Source organism: Bombus pascuorum, chromosome 8, assembly GCF_905332965.1.
Source record: "Bombus pascuorum chromosome 8, iyBomPasc1.1, whole genome shotgun sequence".
Taxonomy (NCBI): Eukaryota; Metazoa; Arthropoda; class Insecta; order Hymenoptera; family Apidae; genus Bombus; species Bombus pascuorum.
In genome coordinates, this window is record NC_083495.1 from 10,734,430 (window position 1) to 10,762,196 (window position 27,767).

Below are 27,767 nucleotides of genomic sequence, written 5' to 3' on the forward strand. Positions count from 1 at the left end.
ATGCGTCTGATATAACGTGTTATGCGACATAGGCTTTTCAATTTATGATGTAAATAATCTGATTATCGTAAATTATAACTAAGAATGTTTTAATTAATGGCATCGTAAAATATCCCCGACTCGAATATATCTTCGATTCCCCGAACGTAGCAACAAAGGAAATTCCATCGAAGTATTCGTAAGAAAATACGAAGCATCTGTGGTAGGGATATAATAAAGAAGAAGTTGATTGACGAAGAAGGGATAACGAAATGGCAATCTCTCTCGAGTGCGTAAATACTATATACAGAGAGGTACCACATCCTATTAACATATGATAATTGTCACGCCAGCGTGAAGCACCACTGTCGAGGCATTACAAAATATTCGTAAAAGTGAGCATCGTTGACTGGCATCTCTCAGTTAGCCATCAAGTGTGTAAGTAGAAGGTTCGTAAGATTTACCGTGATTGGTTTCTGATAATTTTGTGCCTACAGATCAATTACTTTTAAGTTCAATTAAAGTTGCACGTGCAACAGTGCTACACGAGCAAGCAGTTTTTATCGTGCAAATAACTTTTATGTGATGTGTTATGTGCAAAAGTTTTTATTTCTGTTACCACGTTAGTTTTATTTTATAAATTTTAGTACTGCGTTTATCGGCTTATAGTGTGCGACTAAATATACTGCATAATATACAATTGTAAATGAAGGGACAAGGTGATGGTATAAATAGATACTTAGAGGGAACTTGGTACAATTATATCTTTTTTTCAAGATTGGTATGGTAAGTAGGAGTCGAAACACAATAAGATTCGAAGTTCTGTAAAGAATTTTGATATAAATCTCTGAATCTTCCCATGTACGTATAGAAATGTGTTTTGATATTTACAAGTATCCAGATTTTTCTATTAAAAGTCATCTGAAATTATTGATTTTTCTATTTGTACTTCCCCTCTAAGTTTCTTGTAGTCATCTTACTAACTCAACAAAGATCAACGTTAATTTTACTAAAACTACTATGCTGCTTTTTAGTAATTTGCACAAATGAAAGTTTCTCAGCGACGAGTTTGATCGTTCTAGTATTAAACTAAATAATTTTCAAAAGTGATATTACACAGAAACGTATGTCGATGATATTTATCATTCCTACGATCTAATTCGCGTGATCGTGCTTCTTCTCTTATGCAAATTCAATTTATAATACGAACTAAGTTTCCTTTATTGTTACCAGTTCCGCATCTTTCTAATTCGTCACATTTTTCCGCTCTTTATTCCAGAACATTGGATCATAATGGGATCCAAGTTTCTTTTATTAAATTCATTGATCGCTATCAGTCCTGCGTCTTTTCAATTCGTCACTTTTTTTTATTTCAGAACAATGATGGGCTCCAAGATGCTGTTCACATGTTTGGCGTTAATTGCTTTCCTGCATCCATTAGTTCACGTGGCGTCAGCTCAAGGTTTGTACTTTTAGTTGTCTTTTTCCATGCACTTCAAATTCCAATACGATCTGGTCACGTAGCCTTCGTACAATTTCGAAATTTTACCTGTTTGGTAATCGTCAATGAAAAAAGAAGTTATGCGTGACCTTAAGATATTGAAACAATTTTTATGATCTTTTATTTCCTGGTTGGTCAGGAAGTTAATAGAAAAATTCCACTTAACTATTCACGTCAATTTTTTTCGGTTTAACTTTTGAAAAATGCTTTGTTGGCTTCGGGAATATTCCAATGATTCGTTTTACGTACAAAATAAGCGTGATAAATATTACATCACAGTAATGAAAACTATTGGCGCAATACCTAAGATAAAGATACAAAGACATTCTTAGAATTTCTAATGACACCTTTGTGTCAAAAATTTTTCTAATTCCTTAAAATGATCACTGAAAATTTTCCTAAATTTTTAAAAATATTTTTATCCCAAGATAAAGAAAATGTATATTAGAAAGATGAGATATTGAAGGTTTACCTTATTTCCAAGTATGGCTAACGCAATATATAATCAATTAAAATTTTATATTTTCACGTTGAAAGTTTCTTCAGATAATTATTATCCAGATGATGACTAACTCTTACGCATTAATGCGTGTTTGTAGGACAATCCGGTGGACTTGATCGGCTTTTTATATCGAAAGTTGAGTAATCGGTGACGCGTTCTTATACACTGAACCGCGAAAAGCAAAGTTTCATATGATCTCACCAATTTCGGGTGTCAGTCAAATCAGTCAAATAATAAGTTCGCGTTAATATACACGTTTGATTTTTGGAAAGCTTGTTCAATTTAATAAGAGTCTTGGTAACAGACTTATGTTTTTGGACCTAATTGGTTGTTCTCATTTACAATTATGTCATGTTAAAGTACTTATAAAATGTACTTATAAAATGACATTAAAATCAGAAAACTAATAACAGAAAGATTATCATTTTTCCTCTGTGGTAGTCTATATATAACATAATGCAACTAACATGTCACGATTAATGCAAAATAAATAAATTACTAATGTAGACATATAACATAATGCAACTAACATGTCACGATTAATGCAAAATAAATAAATTACTAATGTAGACATATAACATAATGCAACTAACATGTCACGATTAATGCAAAATAAATAAATTACTAATGTAGACATATAACATAATGCAACTAACATGTCACGATTAATGCAAAATAAATAAATTACTAATGTAGACATATAGCATAATGCAACTAACATGTCACGATTAATGCAAAATAAATAAATTACTAATATAGACATTGTCTTAGTAACTTGTATAATCGTGAAAAGAATTGGACTTTTCAAAGATAAATATTAAAGGAAACTTGGAATTGATTCCAAACCAATCACAAATTTTATTTCTACTACTTATTTGTGAAGTTTGAAACGAATCTAATTGACGAAGGTTTCTCTATTACATGCTAATTTACATTTTATAAGACATAACAGACACTAGTTAGTTTACTTAAGATACTTTCCAGATATTAAGTTAGACGCGTTTCCATGAAATCATATCGGTTTTACGATGATATTTTTCTATCACGGATGTAATTACAACCGTATTGTTCATTAGTGCATGAATTACGTACATACAATTATCTATGTACATTCGTTTTTCCGAGTATCGCGCTTCAATATTGTTAATTTCGAATTCGTTCGGGAATGTAGCCTGTATCTTGCACAGGAAATTGCGCAACGAAGTTTACACAAAGGCAAATACGTATCCTTCGCTGTATGTTCTGAGAAACCAGCCGATGACAACATTACTTAATGAGAATTAACATATACATTTTGATCGTAGCAAGAATGTTTATGATTACGTTATTTCAAGATTTCAGGATTTATCGTGCATCTAAAAGTAACAACACAAGACGACATTATCCAAGAATTCACATTTGTATAATCCTCGAAGCTTTTTATTTAGTGGCTAATGAAGTTAATTATGATATAAGGATATTCCAAAGATATGCTACATTATATGCTGATTTACTATATGCTATGTGGTGATTTCATATTTTCTATTTTTGTATTGTCATCGTGCTAATAACTATGCCGTGCTAAACTTATGAAGACGAATGAAGTATCCGCAATGTAACTATGTTGTTAGTTTTAGAAGAAACACGTAATCCAATTATATACAACGTGAACGAAGTATCAGCAGTAACGGTTAATATTACATAAAATATATATATACATTATTATTAAAATTTTATTTAATAAGTTAATCAGAGAAGACGAATTAATTGGTCACTCCATTGTCAATTTCTTAGATATAATAATTTCTTTTTTTTTTTATAAATGTATTATTTTAAAATTGTGTGATCCAGAATGTACCACACCGAACAACAGAACAGGCAAGTGTCTCAGTATCAGACAATGTAAACCGCTGCTGGAAATGCTGCAGACGCAGGGTCATGCAGCTGCCGATTTTTTGAGGCAATCAGTGTGTAAATATGAGAATAATGATCCGATCGTTTGTTGTCCGAACGAACAAAGGGAGGACAGAGGAATTTTGATAGAAAACAAGTATGGGCCTTTGCGTCCACCACACTGTGGTTTTAGCAACATTACGCATAACAGAGTGGTCGGTGGTAACCCAGCTGTACTTGGTACGTTTTACATCTTTCTTTCCGATTAATAATAAGCGATTTACTGCGAAGAATAAAATTTAAAGGCACTAAACAGTACATCAATGTAAGTTTCAATTAAATTAAATAATAATACTAGGACTTTATCGGTAGTAACTTTACTTATTAACTTGAATTACTTCTTTCTTTTACTTCATGTTAGAAAGAGTATATTTTTACTTGAAATTAAAGATTGATATAGGAGTAATAATATGGATAGAGATGAAAAACTGTTAGGGGAGAAATTACATATTTGAACTTTAGAATTCAGTGTAGTTCAAGTAGAAATTATATACAATTATCTAATAATTTTTATTCCATTGAAGTGAAAATTCAATTTCTCTCTTAATCAAATCTCTATTTGGGAATATTTGTACGTATGTACTTATCGACTTCTGCATCATCGAATATCGAATGGATAATAATAGTTTTTAATTCATTACGCGAGAAGAAGTTACGTATATTCACAACCAATGACTATTGCATTTGAGGTGCTTGGCCATGGATCGCTGCATTAGGTTTTCGTTATCCCCGAAACCCAGTTCTTGAACCACTATGGAAGTGTGGCGGTTCCTTGATATCGTCTAGGCATGTTTTAACCGCAGCACATTGTGCAGAAGTCAATGAATTGTACGTGGTTCGTATCGGTGACTTAAATCTAGTACGAGATGACGATGGAGCGCATCCTGTTCAAATAGAAATCGAATCTAAAATAATACATCCTGATTATATTTCCGGGGTAACCAAACATGATATCGCCATTCTTAAATTGGTGGAAGAGGTGCAATTTACGGGTAAGTTTTCAAATATTGTTGAGTTGCCTATATTTATACTATCGAAGATTAGCGAAGTATCATTTTCTCAAATTTCTTACTGTTTCATATATTGTATCGTAAAATATGTTGAATTTTTTCTCATACTTTTCGTCATTCGTTTCGCTCACTATGACTTATTGTCTTATTTTTCAGAGTACGTATACCCCATTTGTCTTCCCGTAGAGGATACCCTTCGAAATAACAACTTCGAACGCTATTATCCCTTCGTTGCTGGATGGGGATCACTAGGACATCGTAAGTGATACCAATTCTCCAATAAAATGAAATAGTTCCCGCCTTAAATATTTTTCTCATTTTCTTTGTAGATGGACCAGGCAGTGACGATTTAATGGAAGTACAAGTGCCAGTGATTAGCAACACCGAATGCAAGAACTCTTATGCCAGATTTGCTGCTGCACATGTCACCAATAATGTATTATGCGCCGGATACACTCAGGGCGGAAAGGATGCTTGTCAAGTAATTAAATAATAAATTTACCATAAATTATACAGTGTCTGAAAATACGTCAATTCAAATCAACGTCAAATTGAATTCTTAAATATTAAAAATATTAGATAAAGTTAACTTAATACTTTTGCCTATTTCTCGCACATCATTGTAGTACTTAATCTAATTTCTTTCTAATCTTAGTTTTTCTCAAAATGCATATGACATATACGTCATAGATTGGACTATTTCAATACATAAATTAATAATAGATTATTACTGTATATAAGTATAATTTCAATATAATTCGATTGAAATATTTCAGTAATCTTGATTAAAAATTTAACGACCGTTTCAGGGTGACAGCGGAGGACCACTGATGCTACCAAAGAAATTCACCTTCTATCAAATAGGCGTTGTGTCTTATGGTCATAAGTGCGCCGTGGCTGGATATCCCGGCGTTTACACTAGGGTCACATCGTACCTTAACTTCATTCTCCAAGCGATGCAATAATACGATTATTACTGTTCCATAAATATCATTTTTCGTGTACGAAAAGTAAAGTTGGATTTTCTTATTGTGAAAATAAGAGACAGCTCAAATTTATATTGTTTTGTACGACACAAATTAGAGTCTCAAAATGCACGAAATGTAACTTTGAAACGACACTAATTTTTTACGCACGATAAATGTCCACGACTTAGTTATGTAAAGATGATAAGCAAATATTAATTAAATTTCTATTACTTTTGGTAATAATAAATCAACTTTCGCAAAGCTTTTATAAAGTTTCTTTCTGATGTATCAAGAGCCTGATTAAATATTCCACGTAGAACGTATACTTCTTGTATGTACATACCAAATTTCGGATTAATCTAAAACACTTCATAAGATAGAGAGCTTCTGGAAGTTTGGACACAGAGGGTGCATAAAACACAAGAAAAGTCTCACGTCTTCCAAAACTATTTTTTATTCGCTGAAAACGTCCTGTGTACTCATGCAATCCCGTGCATCCTCCAAGTTTTTATCACTTTCCAGTTAAATATTCTCTTTCTGTATTTTTAGTTAGATGTAAGAGAACTTTCCATTCAGGGAAAGGTATAGTTAGAGATTACACATTACACATACTTACAAGACACTTTAATTTCCAAACTATGATGATAAATGAAAAAGTTTATACTATTAAATCTGTTCGTATGTTACTGCATGTAGATACATGTGTAGGTGACGCACATTACTTTTGTATCACCTTTCAATGTTCAAAGGAAAACACTGTCATAGTTGATAAATATATATATTTATATACTATATATATTATATATATATATATATGGGATGTTCGAGACAATATGTATATGTATACATATGTTTATAGAAACAAAAATGCACACAAGAGGCTGCGATAATACATTTTTCTATATTATGATCATACCGACCTTTCTTCTTGCTATTTTCAGTGTTACCGACTTGAATGCGTAGAATAAGATTCTGACACTGAAGGCAGTAATAGGAATTAAAACTACATTTGAATAGATAATTAAGGGGCGGGATAATTAAAATATCATTGAACTAGGTGCGTTTGTACAGCTATCTATAACAATAAGTATTTTACGTTTAATGCATTAGAGATTATCTATGGACTATGACCACGAAAAATTCATTGATACTATTCACTATCGATTATCATTAAATCTGATTCATTGTTTAAAAGATTACAGATTGGAATTTCACATTCACTGTAGTTGATATTAATATCAATTTAGAGTGCTATATAAGTAAAAAATACCATTGTAAGATATTGTAAAACTTCTCTTGAAATTAATTTCTACCATTTCACTGTCTTCGAGGTAAAAAAGATATTGTCGTGATAATAGATTAGCAGAGCTTTATCACAAAGGAAATCCTGCTACGTAATATAGACGTTAGATGTCAGGATGTCGTTGATAACGTCGCACGTGTTACGTTACCGCAGTTTAAATAAACTTGCTACTCCGCTCAGATTAGTAACGACCGGTACTATTAGTAAGTCACGACCGTGTTCTCTGTTTGAAAAATACGTGAGAAAAATGTCATACACGACGATCGAAAGGGGTGCACCGAACAGCATTGATTACAGAATATATTTCAGTAAGTATGGAATAACATAACCTTAAAATTAAACCGTTGTCTTTCGACTTTCTCAACGACCGTTAGTATGTCGTCACCGGATACTTCACTAAAATTTTTGAACATATCATCGTATGACCTCGTGTTCTTCATAACATGACTCTTATATTTTGTATCATTTTCAACTTGAAAATTGAAATTACATATTTTAACACACTGAGTATGAAACACGTTTCTTCGAACGTGTATGTATAACATTTTAGTTTTTCGTAAGCATTTTTTGCATCCTAATGTATGAAAGCCAATGTTTTTCTGAACGTATTTGCATTCTTAGAGTAAGAGTTTCGTCATTTCTATAGGAACGAGTTCCGCGTAATATGAACGTTATATCTAGCTTTGGTGAAAGGATCGAATGCTTTTAATGAGAAAAAAATGTTCGGTTTCCTATTTGTCGCATATGTTTATAGTTCATTCCTATTTTTACTAGTGTTATTTCAATTCTATTTGATATTTTAATTATTGAATGTGATCCGTTTGAAGGTACCACAAGTTTGAAGTTTGCGCGTTCGTCTTCATTTCTTTAATACGTGTTGCGCAAAAAATTGCACGCTTGTCTATGATCTTTACATATTGCGTTATTATGTATGACGTAATTTCTCTGTTAAAATTGGAAAGTTAAGTCTATCGTCTTTTAATATCAGTTTAAATTCCCCCAATACTCCTTAGCGCATTTTATTTATATATATCAGATCTTTGTTTGAACTTTAATTTTTTTTACAGTTTTTTTTTTGAATACTTGCTCTTCTTGTAAAAAGAAAATCAAACGAAGAAATATATTTCTATATACGAGTTATGTGCTATATGTGTTATAGGAAATGATACTGGTCCAATTTCACCCATGCATGATATTCCACTTTATGCTGATGAAGATAATAAAATAGTGAATATGGTTGTTGAGATACCAAGATGGACAAATGCAAAGATGGAGATCAATCTTAAAGAAACATTAAATCCTATCAAGCAAGATGTTAAAAAGGGCAAATTGAGATATGTTGCCAACTGTTTTCCTCATCATGGATACATATGGAACTATGGGGCTTTACCACAGGTAGTTTAATCCTCTGATGAAACTATTATCAAGGCATTATGTTATCAATATGAGGAATTAGAGTACAAAGAGATATGTAATTACAATATGATAAAGATGATGCATTTCCCCTTCTGTGACATTCGCTAATGGTTATAAAATGATATCATCAATTTTATTGGCTCTAATCTGATGTAAAATGAATGATGATTGCATGGTATAGACACATATACATTTTTCTATCCTTGCACATTTACTCAAGTGTGTGAACAATGTCTTATCATAGCTTATGTAAACTCTTAGTCTGGGTTCAAGACCATATTATCTATAGTGGTTATTGTACAATGCTCAATTTTTCTCTATTTAGTTTTATATATACTCTTTACTAACTTTTGCTCTTTTATTTAAGTATTTTGATAAATAAATTTGTAAGCATTTTGCAATATAAAGTAGTCAAGAAATACTGCTTTTTAAACAGACATGGGAAAATCCCGAGGTCTTGGATGAAGCCACTGAGTGTAAAGGAGATAATGATCCCATTGATGTCCTTGAAATAGGATATAGGGTAAGGAATTTTTCTTAAAAGTCAATTAATGAGAAATTTTACTTTGCACTTAATAAAATGCTTCTTGTCATTAGATTGCTAAAAGAGGAGAGATTTTGAAGGTAAAAATTTTGGGTTGTGTTGCACTCATTGATGAAGGTGTGTAATATTGAATAAGTAATTAAGAATTATTTTTTTAGATATGTTATCTTATTTTTGCTAATTTTAGGTGAAACTGATTGGAAGATTATTGTTATCGATGTCAATGACCCCTTAGCAGATCAAATGAATGGTAAGATTAATATTCTATAGCTGATGATTAGATTAATCGTACTCCGATTTATTTACTAATTTATGGTATTTTTTACAGATATATCTGACGTTGAAAAGCTTTATCCTGGTTTAATGAAAGCTACAATTGAATGGTTCAAGATTTATAAGATACCAGATGGTAAACCAGAGAATCAATTTGCATTTAATGGGGAGGCAAAACCAAGAGACTTTGCTTTGCATATAGTAGAGGAAGTAAATCAACATTGGCAGAATCTCATTAAACGAGAAGCTCCTGCAGGAGGAATTGCATGGTTTGTAAATTCCCCAAATATTTTATTTGAATAAAAATATTCATTTCAGACACTAAATTACACAAATAAAAATAATTTGCACAGCACTAATACAACCGTGATAGGCAGTCCCTTTAAAGTAACTCCAGAGGCTGCTGAAGAAATACTGGATAAGGCTCCAGGAACATTGGAGGCTCAAGCAATAGATCCTATTGGTAAGTTACAAATATTCGTTTGTTTGTGTCAATTATCTAATTAACTTCAAATAACACGCAGCTTTGATTTACTTACAGTTGATAAATTTTACTTCATTGAACTACTACAACATAAATTATAAACATATTCAAGATATTAATTCTAAAAAAGTTTCATTATTTACTTGTTCTCTGTATGTGTTGTTGATTGTTATATGCATTGTATACGTTGATATTAAATGATTGCTATTAAAATATTTTGTTATTTGATTTCAGTCGATAAATGGCATTACGTGCATCTTAAGTGAGAGTAAAGGGGTATCCTCACATCAATACATCTGTTGATGCTTACATACACTTGCTTGTTTTTATGGCACATAATGGAATACCACGTATTGTTCCCACACCATAAGTTTTAATACATTCGATAGTTATAGATAGTATTTAAATGCTATTGCATGTGCTTGCAGTACCGAAACAAGTAACTTATACGCGCAGTCAAGCGTACATGTATCTTATTATTTATTTTAATACGTTTGTAATTATCAAATTGGAAAATATGTGTACAAAGTTCCTTAAGTACTTTTTGACAGCGTGTTGAAATATTCTTGTTACTGTACTGTACGTACACACAGATGTAATGGGTAGTAGGAATTAAATATACTCTTGTTAAAGGTTGTGACACAGCTTTCCATAGATATTCACGAATAAGGTATTCTAAACCAATAAATTTATTTTTCATCCACAATTTGTTATATTACAGATCCAATGTGATGCAATAAATTAGTTTGCGACTTAAATTTCATATTTTCTATGAAAGATCTTAAGCCCTGTATACCTATTTCCTACTTCCAAAAATATAAAAAAGAAAAGAAATGAACGAAGAGACTATATTGTGAAAATTTACATAATTACCTTGAAATCTATACTTAGATTAATAGATTTAAAAAATCGATGACTAATCAGCTGAGTTGGAATTAAATTACTGGTATATCTAATAAAAGCACAAATGCTGTGTTAATTATAAAGAGAACCTTACTTATACTGTGTGATCGTGTCGAAGATGCGTGTTTAGCTACTACATTCCGCGATGAAGTAGTCTCTGAGGAGACATTTGAGTCTGTTTCGTAGTATACTAAACATATGAGCCGCGAGGAGTATACATCGTCCTGCAGGACACACATCTCCGAACCGGGGAGACGAATTGGCCCTTTGGTACAATAAATTCCTAAGAGAAGCGAGATCTAACATCGAAGTGAGAAATCGAACCATCTCAAATATTAAAAGTAATTTTAAACTAAGTTATCTCATCTATCAATAATACATATAGAATTTCACAAACATTTTTGCTATAATAATAATATTTAAATCTCTTTAAACTTTTTCAAAGATAAAAAAAAAGAATAAAAATTTCATTAACATTTCATAAAGAAAAATGAATAGTTACAGAATTGTACAATATTATAGTTCTTTGTTATAACTTCAATCTCTATTCGGTTTATTCGTAAGTGTTGGTGTAAGTGTAAAGAGTACGAAAGATGAGATGGGTAAATAAGCGAGCATATATTGTACTATGGTTATTGTAAACCACGCCTTATTTCTCCATCGTGAGGACAAAGTTAAATAAATATCAAAAAGAAAGATTGATCAAGTAATATCGTAATCCCGAGATTCCGCTGTAGCAAATAGCGGTCAACATAGCAAGACAGTCGCAAAGAAAGGCAATATTTAACAAATATGTATAAAGTAGCCACCCCTTCGAGTTGGTTTAGTAATATCTCCCCCTTTGTATTTCCCGGTGATGCGATCTATTTTATAGAGGAGATGTCTGCGCGACGTTGTCTTTCTGGTTTCTACTCTCACGGGAAGTGTCCGTGCACTTCCACCCGAGGAAAATAGCTCAGCAGCCAGGAAAGTGGGCGGGGGTTAAGATATAGTCCAGGTTGCACGGTAAGAAAATAGTAAGACAAATTGCCGCGACAACTTTTCACTCGAAATACAGGCCTGCTTTTATGTCTCTAAGTACCTTCAAAGAAAGGATGAAACTTAACGAAATGGTAGAAAGTACCTGCCACTTGTATCCCGCGTTACTAAAATTTTGAACGTAACTCCAGAAAGTACAGCCACCATAACGTAGATACACACCATTTTACTATTACTCGAGGATCTCATTGAGCTCGTCGCGATAATATTAACTTTCCTTTAAAAGCTCAATAACGATAACAATTTAATTTTACAGTGTCGATTTTAAGTCGTTTCAGAAATTGGTCGCGCGATTTCACTCAATTGACAAATAATTTAACTGTTGTTTTCCGATAGGTTGTCCATCTCAACTTTTTATCCCCACCCTTCCAATTGCTTCCCGCCATTTTTTGCATCAGTTCGAACGACAGATGTAATAATCGATGTCAATCACCGTCAAATCCAATTCCTTCCACAAATTGTTTATAACAACTAATTTCAAGCATTAATCTAGAAAGTAATGGAAGTAACTAGATTCATTTATAGCCGGATCATTTATTACGGAATTTTTAATTCCGCAATTTTGAAAACGAAAAATGTGTTTCCATCTTCAGATCATTTTCAGGTAATACGTACATACTTTGTTCTCGCTCTATTACATCTCCATTTCCAAATAATACAACAAAACCCCTAAGGTTTTTAGCGAATATCGGTTCAACTCCTATCAAAACACGATACGTCATCGAACGTAATGAAACCTCGAGCAACGAGGTGTCGAGTTAAGGAGTTTCTGGTTTAGAATCACTCATCAAAGAGTCTCTAATCTGATGCGGGTTCGTGAAGAAAGTACATAAGAGGAAAGAAAAATAAAAAAAAAAAAGAAAAGAAAACGGTACAAAGGAAAAAAAAGAAAGGAGAATCTTGCCAGGTCAGTTTGGACGAGTATCCGATGCTGGATGGGGACTGGATTCTTTCTTGGTGCCCTCCTGCCGAATTCCCCGCGCCCTTTTTTTCTCTTGTCAACTCACTGGCGATACCGGCTAGGTGAACCGAGAGAGCAAGTGGAGGTATTGACTGGCGCAGTGTACCACGCGCTCGCGCGAATCTTGCTACCGGAGACTCGCCGAGGTAGACGTAGCTGTACCGTATCTCGTGGAAAAGGAACAGAGTGAGAGGGGTAGTCCCGCTTATATAGGTAACCGCCCGCAGCCCCTACCGTCCCTCTCCCACATTCGCCGGAATCCGACCAATAGGCGGGCACGCGTCTGTGGTAGTGCGGCGTCGCCTCGACTCAGCTCGCGCAGTCACAACTCGTTCGACCGTCGAACTGTACGCTTCCGCTTAGCGGGATACACGGGTAACGCAGAACGTGTTGGAGTTTACGTGCGCGCCTTTTCAACGTCGTTTTCCTGTCATCGTTTCGCGGACAGATTCTATTGTTCTTAGTTGTCGAATTTTGTGACGGTGCACGTGTTTTGCGGAAATTTGCGCGGCGTCTCCTCGTTTCGTCGGTTCACGGTGGACGGTGCTCTCCCGCGGGATCAAGAGCCATGCGATTTTCCTGGATGTTCGTGGCCACGATGCTACTGGTTCTAATCAGCGAGGCGAGGTGCAAACGGAAATTCGACGGAGATTTTGAGTTCGCCGAAGAGGTAAGTTCAATCATAGTTATTTACGATTGTACGACGTTTCTTGGTTGCCTTTGTCGCGCAACGACCGCCACCGGCTAGCTGACATGTCACGTCGCGTTTTGGAGATCCGACAAGCGCATTAATACACTGCATAGTGGACCATATAGCAGTTCTGGTAAATAAATAATGAAATCGATCAGGGGCGTATTCCTGCGCTTCTTATTTGTAACTGGCCATCGGGTCTTTATGCGTTTTCGGGGAATATACGGGTGCAAAAATTTACAGAATGCATATGACATTGTCAGTGGACGAAACAAAGTTTTATTTACATCCTATTCTTTTAGTTATGTTCATAGAAATATAAAATTGTATAAACATCCACAGTCTATTACGAAGAACATAGCAAGTGATGTTTATACTTGTGAAAAGTACAATATTCGATATAAAAATAATTTTATTCAGTAATAGCTTAAGTTCATTTTTTAACCACTCAATGGAAAAGGCGCGCTGGGTTGAAAAGCACCCAGTGCTGGTTCTTGTTTCCGTGTAATGATTCGAAACGGAAAAGCATAATCGTGAATCGATCGATTCTCTGTTGTTTGAATCCGTGTTGCGTGTTGTTTACGCAATATGCTTTGTTTTATTAGTGGAACCGAAGACGCGGTAAAACGATTCTTATTGGAACGCGTCGGTTGGCTGTCGTTCGTTTATCGATAGAACGAAGATCGAACTCGCGATTCTCTAGCGAAGTGGTTATGTTTTTCGCGAAGTTAGTCATAAGATGTAACGGAACAGTTTGAAAAGTTCGATCGAATTTGTTAGTTAGTGCCGTCAAGGATACGATTCATGTAAAACGGTTGTCGAAGGTTGAACATATCGTAAAACTGTCGCTGAATGAAATAATACGTTGTTTTTGTTTCCATCTCGCGGTTCAGGTATGTTTTATGGTTTATTTTTCAACTCATTATCCATCGAATGTGAATACAATTTTTCGATTCTTAAACCGAGCAAATTTATAACAAGGTATCGAGGATTCAACGAACAATAAATTGTCTGTAATTTTTTGTTTGTATGTATATAAAGACCACAGGTGTAAAATATGACCGTCTTTTAGGGAGGAGTAATTTTAAAATTCAATATGTCGTCAATCAATTTCACCTTCTCATTCGATTCTGGGATTGAATATGTGTTTTTTTTTCAGTTTTTTGAACATTTCAGAAATATTAATAACATTGCTTGTGCGGATTAATATTGATATAGCTAAACTAACATAGGAATTATAGTAGTATTATTCGTGTCTTACAAAATTTTGTGAATTTATCACCTATTTTCAAAGATTTATATCTTTCATTTCATTTCGTTTCATACCGAAATACTTCTCTTTTATTATCAAGTGACATAAGGGCCAGGAAATGAGTAAAATACCTTGGTATTTTTTTCGTGCGTGGTCTTCACATATTCATAACGAAATATAATTGGCGGCAACCTTCTTTAACAGCGTCCATAAAATACACATTTATAACCGCTGTTCATTAGGTGGCTAGAGAGCACGCAATGCAGCCACTTTTACTTTCACGTAACTGGATCAGTGGTCTAATGCGAGTTATAGGTCCAATTGTTTATTTTTTTTTCCTGGACCGTGGCGTGGTCACTTTCTATACGCCCGATCTCGGTTAGATAAACATCATGATCGCAAATAATTATGCATGTATAATATACGCGTGTGTATAAGTACGTACATCTTTCATTACGCATAGTGTTTCCATGGTGCGTGCACCATATGCCATTGAGTACATGTAAATCTTTTAGAGTATTAGCCCGAAGTATGCTTTCGACTGCAATGCAGTGAGTCGAGTAACAAAGACAAAGAAAGAAACACCGTGTAATTTAGCCCTTGCTACGTCTTTTTTATTTTACGTACGAACGATTGTATCGCTAACTCGCTAGGCGAGTGACACGTTTTACAAATCGTCAATTGTCAGATGTTTGTATAAATTAATACTGGAAGCGAGCTACTTATGAAGATGATAATGTTATAATTATTCGATAATAGAATTATACCGTTTATTGAAAATGTCATAATTCAATGTAGGATTGCTTTAACATATTTCTAGATCATGAAGTCCAAAGCCAATCAATTAAATTGTAAAAGATAGAAAACATTTCCAGCGCTAAATAATTGAGTAACCAATAATTCTCTATTTTCAATTTTCTATTGCAAATCAATGTCTGGAGAAGCTCACCTTTTTTTACGTTGTATCATATCGCTCTTCTATAGCAAATTGACGTTATCAATGTAGCAGGAAGTTAGTACTGCAACTATAGAATTATTTATACCGTATAAGGTCAACTATTTTTCACATTTGAGTACCGCCTACGTGCTACGGAACATTCCATGCAGGATGTATCTTTATCAACGAAGTCCACGTTAGGGATGAACTTAGAACGCCATATTTGATTTTCTATACGTTCAAACAACGAATCATATATATTCAATTGAAACTTCTTTCTTTCAATATTTCCACACGATAGAAGCATAAATGCGCCATTTCTGTTGATCATTGGAAGAAATAATATAATGGGATTAAACTGCGCGTTCGGCGAGGTACTTCGAACGTCAACAAATAGGAAAACTTTTTTTTGTTATTTGCTCGTATCATATTACGCTGCGTTTCAAGCTTACGCTTCTGGCCTTGGTTTCAAAGTGTAAACACTCCAAGACACGTGGACACATTCGCAGGATCGTTTCGTGTTGCGCGGTCATTGTTTAATATCCGCAACTCGAAGGAATTGGAAAACAAGGTCAGGAACAGAGACTGCACGTGTGCATTTATCTTTCCGCGGGACTGGGCCAGTTAGCGTTATTGTTGTTGAGCCTCAGATCCGAAAAAGGTTCGTTTCATTGCGCGCGCGAGCTTAATATCGCGCGCACTTTAAATTTCTGAAGCGGCGTTTTCAACGGCGTGGCTCTGCCCCAATTTTTCCCATTGCTATAACGTTATAACTCTCTGTACCCGGTGCTGGCTGTATGCACCACCCACCGACACTTGACCCTCTTATCTTTTCTTCTTTACAATCCGCATCGCCATTTTTCGACTCGCGAGCAACGCGCGCGCCAACACGCGTCACGCATCGCCTGCCCTCCGTGAGAAACTGTTGAACCACTTACCAATAACGCCTCGCTTTCACGATAATTGCGTTTTTTCCCCCCGTTGCTTCCCCCTCGTTACCTCGCGAGCAACTCGCGTTTTCCACGTTAGGCGGGCAAATACTGCATTTCCGTTCGTGGGAATGCTGCAGAATGCTATATAAAGCAGTCGGTTATTAGAGTTAGGTATTTTTTGATTGTTCGAACCTCTCAGAAATCACATCGATCAACTTGCGACTTATTTCTTGTGAATTTCACAATTACTTTATTTAGAAACGTAATTGGTATAGGACTTCTTCGCAAACAACTGATTTATTTCTGTAAATTTATTTATCCTAACTTTTGAAATGTGTATCAAGCTTCTCTTGCAATTTAGTCTGCAATTTATGGAATCGATCGATATAGCTTCTGAATGGTTAAGTTTATCGTGAGCATTAGGTATTTATTGGAAGATAAAATTAATTATCTAATAATTTAGGATAATTAAGGTTGATTGCTTTTGGATTTTGGGTAATTTTGAGAGATACGAATTTCGTTTTTAAATATGTTTCTAAATGTTTTCAAGGTATCTATTATCATACTTGGCAGGTCGTGCAATAAACTATCTTTTAGAATATTTATTTCTTATGCATAGCTGATTATATTAACTAGTGATTTTTTTTTAACTCGAGCTTCCATATATTATACTACTAAAATACCTAGACCTATATCTTATAGAAGATGTGTTGTCACTTGTATTTTGTTACAAACGATTTTAATTATTTTCATTAAAATTTTGAGGTATTAAATTTTCACGTAATTAGATGTAAAGTTAAAACTAAATTGCAATGACGGATAAATATAAAAATTCTTGAAAAGAGAATACGTAAAACTAGACCCATCCACTACTTACACAGCAGAGCACTCTTTGCCAAATTAGTTGTTTGGCTGAATCGCAACAATTCTTTAACGATTGTACCAACACACAGATAGATACAGATATCTATGATCCAGCTAATTATGCTGATACAAATTTCGTTTCTGTTTATTCAGACAATACACTGGCTAAAGCGTAACTGGTTGGAACAACCCTGGTCTCTAATTAGAAGAAGTCTGTATTTCATCGTGTTTGTCGATTCACTAGCAAGTTTATTCGAGCGATTTTTCCCCCGTCCTTTTTTTGCTCAGCCAATTTGTATAAATTAACCCTCGTTTTCGTCGACGTTTTTACACGATCAATCCACGATCGTAATTTCTCCGCACGATCGTTTGTTTGCAGTCTCGTTTCGAAAGGGGTGAACATACGAATCACGTTTTTTTTTCACACGGTCATCGATTACCAGACTATTAGAAATATACTCGCGAACTTATTCGAGAACTTGTCATAGAAAACACTTATGTCCATTTTATGTGTTATATATAAGACATTTACAAATTTTATTAGGATTGTAGTACGACACCATTGTCATGATTACATCGGTCAAATTTTTTGAAACCAATTTGAAAATGTATATGGGAATGACAAGATATTTATTGCACACATATATTTAGTAAAAAATTAGCATACAACATGAATACGATGAATGTCGAATATGATCATAATTGATAATTGCCTGTTTGAACACTTTTTGATTTTTGCGAAATATATTTGGGTTTCTATCTTATATCTTCAGATTTGTTCGAAATTTTATTAATACGTAACTACGATAGTCGAGTTTCATTACAGTGGTAATGAAATTTCAAAATCGCTTCGTACAGCGCATAATATATTCATAAAAGATTTCTGCAAGTTTCTGCAACCTTCGTCAAGGTTCTGCAACTTGATGATTCAATCAAACATAGTTCTTCTATGATATAATTACAGATACACTCACAGCAATCGCGCAATGAATATTTAAACGATGAATATTTCACTAAAGAAAATTAAGATTTATCGAACAGAGATATTAAAGACGAATATCGTGTGGAAAGAGACAGATATGAAGAAGAGTTGTTTTTATCGCGGGCCCTTCAATTTTATCGTTGGCTACGACATGATGCGCAGCAGAATCGATCGCATATCAGAAATGGTAACTTTGCTCTCCGTCCCCCCTGCTGCTTCGAAGGAACTTCTCGATGCGAATTACGATTATCATTTATTTACCGTGACCGAAGCCAATCGATCAGGCTTGATTCGATAACGATTGCCTCGATATTCCGACGTACTCAAGCGGAAACTTACTTCTCTTTTGTTCTTGCACTCGCAACTTGTCGGACTCGGTTGAAAATGGAAGTAGAATCGAACATCCGGGCGGAATCGCAATTCAATTTTTATTCGCCTCTTTTTGCGGCACTTACATTTTCTTGGCGCTGGAAACAAAAGCTCGGAAGTTTAACACTCGACTGAAAGTGGAGATTAAAAGTCGAGTGAAAATTTCAAGATCCTCTTATCATTATCGTGACATTAACACGTTCTGTATGGAGAAGCAAGCGTTTTGGAAAAATGTTAAGTGGAAAAGAAAATGATAAGTACTTGTATTAAAATTTCAGTATTTCTACTTTTTTTTTTAGGATTTTTTTCAAGATATCAGGATTGACACGGAAATTGTAAATCAAGAATTAGGAATTATTAATATAAAATTAATATTTACTGACAGCGACACACTGTGTATATACGATTGTTTCTAATTAATTTCTCGCCATTCGATATCTGTAGCCGAGGTTCGTAATGGACTGCGTGATTCAGCATTTCTCAGGAATTTGAAATATCCTGCGTGGACATTTCTTCGTAATTTAGGAAAATACTTATACAACTAGAAGGTTTATCGTTTAAACAAAATCATACAAGATATTTCCAATTATATTAAATGTTCATATTTTCCCATTGCGTATGACGATGAACGACAAGTTGAAAATTCAGCTGAAAATAAAATATTCCACGTATGGCAAATATTTATCAATTTTCGGTAAATATCTTCCACTTAACTGTTGACATAATTTTAACATACCCTAACACACTATGCCATGAATATGTTGCAAAACAATTAGTACAGTATCTTTAAAATTATACCACCGAGAATAAACAAAATGAAGCACCCTATCGATCGATTACAAACGTACAGAAATATATAGTAAAGCAGGAACTAGCGTAAATTAGGGCCTATAAACTATCAATTTCCTTATTTTACAGTAGGTGCTTATGGGAATTGTAGGTTAAAGATAGACGATTGGAATCATGCACGATCCACGTGAACAGGTGTTCCATTATACGAAAGACGGGCGGCAGAAGTCTGCCTTCACCGAGCATGCTACGAAACGACGTTCATTAAAGCCACGTTATTGCGGATCGTGCTACTCCCGTTTTGTAATTTCAATAATCGAGCCGCAGCCTTGTCGCGAACCACAATCTCTCTCTCTCTCTCTCTCTTCATCTTCTCTTTGCTTTCTGCTTTCTCTCTGTTTCTTGGTGGGATGCGGTTTATAGTCACACACACGTATATATCAGACGCTTTTCATCGTATCGGAGAGAAAATCGATTATCCTGTGGCGTAATGGAAAAGAATTCCTCGTATCGATCGTCACGAGGAGAGAGAATACCGTGTGACCTAGTGGCGCGAAGGTAAACGAGCATACCGGTTGCACCCGCTCTTTTTCACGACCTATTGTTCCTCATAAATTACTACTTACCCCAGCCACCCCCTCTCTGGTCGCAGTAGTAATGTCTCTTGTTCCCCTCGTTCATACTTTATGACACGAACAACGCCACCGTCACGAGAACGTAATAATAATAATAATAGATATCGAATGATGCATATTTGATCGAGGCAATTGCAACTTTACTTCGTTACCATCCTGCAATTTTTCCAGTTTATTTATACTTGCAACTCTGCTTTGCACAGGATGTTGTATAACAATGTTTCGCGTTTGGTGGTTTATGACAAAATATTTGTATTTTTTTTTTTCTTTTTTTTGGAATCATAGAATTTCTCTTTTCAGCGATGTTAGGTATCTATCATTTGAATATGTTTTACGTATTTCGACAAAGCAATATTCCATTTGTAATTGTTCAATAATTTCTTTCTGTACGTATTATTCACTGTTTAATGGATCGAAGAGATTTGAAGCTTCCTTTGTTCTTAAATGACGAAACGTTCTATGTTTTCCTTGGTTGTATAATTTCCTCGACACTCAAAATATCCATCGAAAGTTCAACATCTCTGCGACTACTAAAATTGATAGCGCGTTCCATCCAGATGAAAGAAGAAGATAATTCCATCGTGTAACCTTCCCCGGGCACGATTTCCATAATTACTGTTATTTGCACGTTTATTCAGCCGCGAACCTTGAACTTTCACGGCCGAACAACGTTGAAGAGATTGAAACGTTCCTGTCCGTGGATATTTCCACCCTGCGCAGCAACCCCCGGTGTTCGACTTTGTCACGCGAGTTCTCGTTGCAACGCATACATTTCTCGCATGTTTTCCGCGCTTCTGTCTCTCCCTGTATAGTCACGGACCCACTCGAGATCACTCGATTATCTCCTTTGTCCTGGAAGCTACTCGACCGAGTGTGTTTCGTGTTCCAAGCCCCTTTTCCTTTACAACCCCTCTCGGTTGTCTGCTATTTGAAATCTGAATGGCTATACTATACGTTAGGTTATCATCGCGCGGTTCGAGGACCCTGTAGTTTCCTATTTATTCTTGTTTCACGTAGTCACGAATTAGAGAAGCGAGGTAGTTTTTATGGATTTATGTATCTTTGTAATTGACTAATCCAGTTAAACGTTATGTTTTATCTTCACGGATTTATTCCTTTAATTAAATAGTAACAGTTAAACGTTGGGTGATCAAAATAAAATTCAAAGATCGATCGTTTTATCTAGTTGTGTAATATTTCATTATGCGCGTGGATTCTATCGTGGATTATCGTCGGACAAAGGAGAACTGTGTTTCTGCGGTGGAATTTGATTTTAGTTCAGATTGAACATTTTTGAGACGATAGTTATATATATATATATCTTGAGAGGATTGAAGATCATTATGGTGCGAGATAAAATTTTATTGAAGTGAAAATTAGAATTTTAATTGCGCTATTTCAACTTCCGAAGGTATCGTTCATTTAACAATAAATTACCACGTTTAACAGCCACCAAAAATATTAAGCGAGGTGTAGATTAAATTATTCGTATATTTAAACAACGATCTTTGACAAATCTCTTCCAGCTCTCCAAATGTCCGAGCATTTTTCACGACCATCTCGAGTCTAGAAAACCGCCTTTCCCCTTTTCCCATTGATTAGTCGCTAATCTCTGCTTGACGTAAAATTCCGAGAGTCAGCATCCAGACGCTTCGTTGTTTCATTTGCTTTACTTCAGATAAGAGCAAAGCATACTCTAACGAAGACAAGAGACAAAAAAGAGGAGTCAAAGTAAGGAAAAAAAAAGAAAAATAAAAGAAGAGGAAAAATTAGAACGGTGGTAGAGGATAGTCCGACAGTTTTACAGGGGTAAAAGGGTCATTAAGAACCCTTTAAAAACTCAATACGCTTTTCATAAATTTCGAAGCATCGCGGCCGCATCCTCGCATCCGCGTAATTCGAATACCGGTTCTGCTGGGTATTTATGACGAACACACACGCTCTTTGAAAACGTGAATACGCCCTTTATAGGTCGCTCCGTTACGCGTACCAAGGTGCTCATAAAGTCGAATTTATTCGCGAAGGGAATCAAGCGGCTAGAGAAGCGCGAGATCTTCGTTTTCGACTCTGTTGAAGCGTTAGCGATAGTTAGCTCTAAGCCATTAGTTTATCATATTTACATGGTTTCTATCTTCGAGTTTTTGATTTTCTATACGCGTATTTCAGATGAACGCCGTTCTAAAAACGTGTTTTAGAATTAAATGTTTTGAAGGTACATACTGACAATTAATTCTTGGTGTATAACGAACATTGTTATCTTTATTACATTAAATTGAATGCCGATGGAAATTTGTATCTTTATAAATATAATTAACGGAATTAATGGAGATTTCTTCTGTTTATTTAATATCGCTGTTCGGAATTTTGAGTGGCCGTTTATGGCACGGATAGGTCCATTCCCTTCTTTAGGAAATTCCGAAATATATTCCGTAAACCTAATGACTCCGAGGTCAGGTAAAAGACCCCGGGAAAGGACCAGCCGGAACAGGGTCAGACGAAACCCAACGGCTGGTAGAAAGAATCAGCAATGTAAGAGGACAGTTTATCATCAGACATCGTACCGTACAAGTGAAATACTTCACGCCCAGCAAGATCTTACCATCGCCGTGCATAATGTCATACTTTACGTTATACAAGTTCAAATACAGTACTGGATTACTCTAACACTCGATCCATTAAACCTCCACCTTGAGCGTTAAGTCATTCGAGGTACACGATATCGACCGATCGGTTTGATCTGCACTTTAGTCGATAATTGGCAACAATCGCGAAGAGTGAAATATTTCGTATGTTTTATATAGGTAATTGTGCATATTATGTGCGTTCTATGTATTCTAGTACCTTGAAATTGTTCCATAGGCGTGTAAGAATCCTAGTTGTTTTCGCGTTGGAAAGGAACGATCTATGAGGATGTATCCATAGTGAAAGAGTTAAAGGTCGCGAGTACTAAACTTGCGCGAGATGTAACTAGCATGAAAGCTTTTATAAACCTCTTAGCGAGGGATAAAGTGGCGCCGAATGCTACGAAATATCTCGGAGAATTTCGTTTCTATACAATTTTCTTGCCACCGGTGCACGGTAATTGGCCGCGGCATCCACCGGAAGTCGCAAGCAAACCACGCTTGTGACTTAAGTTTTGCTACCTGTAGTTTGTCTCTCGGGGACTGCAAAGGAGTATAGCACAGTCTTCGGTGGTTTATGCGTTTGCGTGCTTATTCTCTCACGGTTCTTGCTTCTTGGATGTTAATTCAGATAATTTCGTTTGTTGTTACGGAGGGTTGAAAGGATTTAGAATTTTGTTTGAGGTTGAGGTTTTACTCCTTGGCTTTATGATCTTCTACACGTGTCTGCGTATTAGAGTTAACTGCTTGCTACTTTGGTAATAAAATGTTCGCATGGAGTTTGTATTTTACGACTATTTTGTGTTTTCCACGTAATTTGTGATTCAAATATGACTCGATTCTATTATGGTAACGGGCTGTGCGTGAATTTAGTTCTTTTTTAATTTAGTTAACACAGTGGATTGAACGATTGATTTAAGCAGAGGTGTACACGTGAAGGATAATAAAAAAGAACGATATCGTTGATTGATGTCAGATGGAGGATTCTGTTGGCCATTTTACAATTCGTGTTCTGTAAAATGAAATCTGACAGTACTCGAAGCGTTTAAAACGTTACACCGAACAAGTTGACACGAAACGTTTTATCGTCGACACAATAGCGATCGATTCGAGAATCGTTCCCCATTTAAACTTCATTCTCAAACCTTTTGTTAATATCGTTTACACGCATTTTCTAACCTCTAACCTTTTTCGTTTTTTCGTTTACATATTTTCTATGTGCTGTTATTCGTAAACTCCCAGACGCTTATCTTTCACACTACTCGGCATAGAAAATATAATTATTTAGAAATTTGCATTTTTCTTAAGATACGAGATATCGAAGAACTTACTTTTCTGTTTACGGACAACCAAAACTTTTTAGAATACGAAATTTCCAAAGATCGGAAATCTGTTATCTGTAAAATCTGAAGATCTACTCTTTGGTATATCAAGCACTGCAAAATCCACCCTTCAGAGTATTAAATAGCCGAAAACCATCTCTTCAGAAGTTAAACCTTCAAAATTACCCTAATCCTGTAAGCCCGTACATTCGCTCCAAATTTCTCGCCTCTTGCAAAAAATATCTCGCCGGTTACAGGCTCGGTTCCACGTATTTGCATCGACGACCATGGGATTAAAAAATTTCAGGTCGCGGGTGCTCAGCACTTGGCTTTTCCGCGAGTAAAGCGAGTCTCGTATGCGTCAGGAGAAATCGTAAACCCGTTGGACGATCATCGACTATGAAAGCCAGGGCTTTGTGTGCATTGCGTTCTGGTGCAATGCAGCAAAGACAGGTGGAGCAAATCGGCTCGAACGTTGCAGGTGGCAGGAACGCGAGGAATGCCGACCGACACCTTTGGCAGCATTTGCCAACTCTCCTCCTTCGGTGTCACATCCATTCACCTTGCAATCCGGCTTTGCCGATCGCTTCGCGAGCTTATTGTTTATGGCTGCGCGAAACTGCTCCGGGGAAGGCGTGGCGAACACGATCCTTCTTGGTTTGCGCGCATTCTCCCTGATCTCGTTTTTTAAAGGCTTGTTTGTCTGCTTCTTGCTTCATTCTTTAATTCCATTTTGACGATCGGCTAGGAAGATCGGTTCGTTCGAGGCCAAGCTCTTACTAGAAAAATCGGCCGATCTTTTTGGACACTTTCAACTGTTGTTCATTCTGAAGTGTTTTTCAATTCCACGCTGGTCGAGTAAGTTAGAGAGGATCTATGATAGAGATTTACGCGACAGCAATGGCAGTTTAGAGAAAATTTGCTACTTTTTCTCTTTTTCTACTTACGACGTTATCGATGCTCGAAGGATTTGGATATCTGAGCAGCAAAGTTATTATCGTATCGCGTCTCTTTTGACAGAATTTTCAATTTCTTATTCGTCGTTAAATAGGGCTGATTAGGTTTTTTTTTTTAATTACGATCTTTGGGAAATTCAAATATTTAACATATGATTGTAAAGTTTAAACGTTTCACATGGTAATATGTAAAGTTTGAATATTAGGCACAAGGTATATATTCCACCTTTTTACTGACAAACAAGTATTTCTATTCATAAAATCGTCTATTTTCAGAAAGTTATACTTGCGCTTCTAAAAAATTCGCCGTGTCACGTAAAAATCAAGAAATTAATAAAAGTATAGCTCTAACTAGCTCGCAGTAGATCTTCGAATGAGTTAACATTAAATCAATTGTTACTTTCATTTTTACAAACATTTCTCTATTACTTCTTGTTTGTATTTATAATGTCATCTCCTGGATAGTTCCTTGGACATTAATGTCGATTTATTCCTTAGACACGTATGCGTCATCGTTTGCATTAGACAATATATGATGTACCTACTTACTTATTGTGTCATCGGTTTGGAATGAGTTGGAGTGTATGGCGTATGATAGAGGAGATTGTACGGAGTGGATGAAAGGTGGATTGATAGGGTTTGCAGTTACTTTTTGCGCGTGTGAGCTGACAGGATTATTGATTTGCATATGAGTAGGGAGCAGGCTATGTGGTTATGCGCGAAATGTGTAAGGTGCAGGGTTTTAGAAGCTTGCAGGGATATTGTGTTGAACGCTGTGTACTTCTCATACTTTATTCCAACTATAATCTAACTCCGGCTACATAAAATCCGAGTTTCCCAGTGAAGCTACGTAATTAAATGCTTCTAAATATGAACTTTTTGTAACACGCTTTTACTAAGCTTTTATTTTTTTTTTTTTTTTTTTGTTTCTAAATTTATTATTCAACGTAGAACAATGTTTTAGGTCATACGTAGAACATGGGTGAAAAACACGATAAGTTTTTGTTTTTTGTAGAAGAGCAATTGTAGAGTTCATTACACGGAAGACCAATTCTATTTGTTAGAACTTTTTACTTGATTTTATCACCTTCTTGAATATTTAAGAATAAATTCCAATTAAAGAGAGTCACGCAGAGTAATATTAATTAAGTTAAACTAATCTGAGAGTCTCAAACTAATATTATTCTCTGCTTTTTGAAGAACACCGTGGATCTCTGTCATCTGCTTTCCAAAGGTTTATATTTTCGAATCGATCAGATTATTCTCTTCTCCAGCTATTTCACGTTCAAATATTCCTTTTTACGACCAAGTAGCAAAAGAGTCAGAAAATTAATAAAATATTAATCACGTTGACTCGACCGAAGAAGGCTTAGCCAAAAATTAAGATTTTCTATGCGTATCTCTCGGTATGTAGAAAATGATAAACGAATTGATGGGATGCGATGGCCAGGCAGGACTGCTGATTCTCTTTGTCAAAATTATAGCTCGTTAACCAGGGAACAGGTGTTGTATCTGTGATTCGATACGCTCGTTTCATTAACCTTATTTATTTATTCATTTATTTATTTATTCCTCTTTTCTCTAATTTCTTTTTTATTTTCTTTCCACGCAAAGTTGCAATGAGTCACTACCGGGTCGAACGAGATTTTGTTTTATGTAGGTCGTTGGATTTATTTCGTCTCGGGGCGTTCGTGCGGCGGAAAAAGAGGTTTTCGGCCGTGGAAATTAAAAAAAAAAAAAAGAAAGAAAAAAAAACAAAAAAAAAAAAACAAAAAAGAGAAGAAATAAAAAAACGAAACAGAAAAAGTGTATAAAAAACAACGAGTACAGGTTCAATCTGTGAAAAATATTTCGAGCAATCTGGATGTGCTATCTCGCCTCTCTCTCTCTCTCTTTCTCTCTCACCCTCTTTCTAGATAATTTGCATTTGTATTGCTTTATTTGTCGCCAACTTCTCGTAACCATTTTTCTTAAATTAATTAGCCACTGGCCATTTTATCTCGGATATTCTTTGTGCCCTAACATCGGGTCAGTTATCGGTTCTATTTAAATTCCCTGACGCAACGACGAGAAACTAAAACGCCGCCTATTCCTTGTGTATGTATATAGGTGTTTCATACGTGTTAATCAGATTACTGCCGTCGACGTTTAGTATTCGTGAGATCTAGATCGCCATGACCTTGTTTCACTCTCGTTTGTGTAGTTTTTAATGAATATCATTAAAATGTTATTTTCAATTGCTGAAACTTTTTTTTTGATAACAGTATGTTTTAACGAGAAGTACTTTCACTTAGCAATAAAAAAAGTTAAAGCGTTACATTTCTATTTTTTATGTAGCATGCAATATCTTTGACGATAGTATTTTGTTAAAAAATTGAGGAACTTTAGGATTGCATGTACTTGAAACGACTGTAGGATTGCAGAAGATGTTTAAACAGGCAACGTTGTTTATTAATGTAGATTCTACTTACGAGACGCAGTTGGAATCCTTAGTAGTCAGTTTTAAATGCAGCTTCGCCTTCTTAAGATCTCCGAAGGTTTCTCTGCATTTATCAGATATGTTTTTCATTAAAACTCGCGACACGACCATAGGCGATCCATAA

General features: G+C 35.3%; 3 protein-coding genes and 1 long non-coding RNA gene across 5 annotated transcripts in view; all 4 read left to right on the forward strand.

Moving 5' to 3' along the window:
* The first annotated feature begins 267 nt into the window (after nucleotides 1–267).
* LOC132909790 (venom serine protease Bi-VSP) lies at nucleotides 268–6,153 on the forward strand. The gene is made up of 7 exons (XM_060964883.1): nucleotides 268–428; nucleotides 1,356–1,441; nucleotides 3,813–4,094; nucleotides 4,604–4,906; nucleotides 5,081–5,182; nucleotides 5,254–5,405; nucleotides 5,734–6,153. Exons 2-7 carry the CDS (start codon nucleotides 1,360–1,362, stop codon nucleotides 5,887–5,889), a joined length of 1,077 nt encoding a protein of 358 aa, XP_060820866.1. The 5' UTR covers nucleotides 268–428; nucleotides 1,356–1,359; the 3' UTR covers nucleotides 5,890–6,153.
* A 1,142-nt stretch (nucleotides 6,154–7,295) lies between these two features.
* Nucleotides 7,296–10,583, forward strand: LOC132909794 (inorganic pyrophosphatase). Of its 2 annotated transcripts, none has more exons than XM_060964891.1 (8): nucleotides 7,296–7,503; nucleotides 8,355–8,590; nucleotides 9,048–9,134; nucleotides 9,209–9,272; nucleotides 9,343–9,405; nucleotides 9,484–9,697; nucleotides 9,782–9,891; nucleotides 10,147–10,583. In XM_060964891.1, exons 1-8 carry the CDS (start codon nucleotides 7,311–7,313, stop codon nucleotides 10,176–10,178), a joined length of 999 nt encoding a protein of 332 aa, XP_060820874.1. In that variant the 5' UTR covers nucleotides 7,296–7,310; the 3' UTR covers nucleotides 10,179–10,583. The 2 variants fall into 2 exon arrangements, with proteins under 2 accessions (XP_060820874.1, XP_060820872.1); XM_060964889.1 differs by lacking the exon at nucleotides 10,147–10,583 and adding an exon at nucleotides 9,970–10,127.
* Nucleotides 10,584–13,100: 2,517 nt separating this feature from the next.
* LOC132909782 (proteoglycan Cow) overlaps nucleotides 13,101–27,767 on the forward strand; it is a 230,102-nt gene continuing 215,435 nt past the window's right edge. The window contains exon 1 of the mRNA XM_060964873.1: nucleotides 13,101–13,484. Coding sequence (XP_060820856.1) covers nucleotides 13,383–13,484 — 102 coding nt within the window. The 5' untranslated portion in view covers nucleotides 13,101–13,382. The remainder of the gene's footprint in view (nucleotides 13,485–27,767) is intronic.
* LOC132909599 (uncharacterized) lies at nucleotides 25,500–26,970 on the forward strand. Its single transcript, XR_009658566.1, has 2 exons — nucleotides 25,500–26,330; nucleotides 26,439–26,970. It is a non-coding gene; the product is annotated as an uncharacterized LOC132909599 (long non-coding RNA).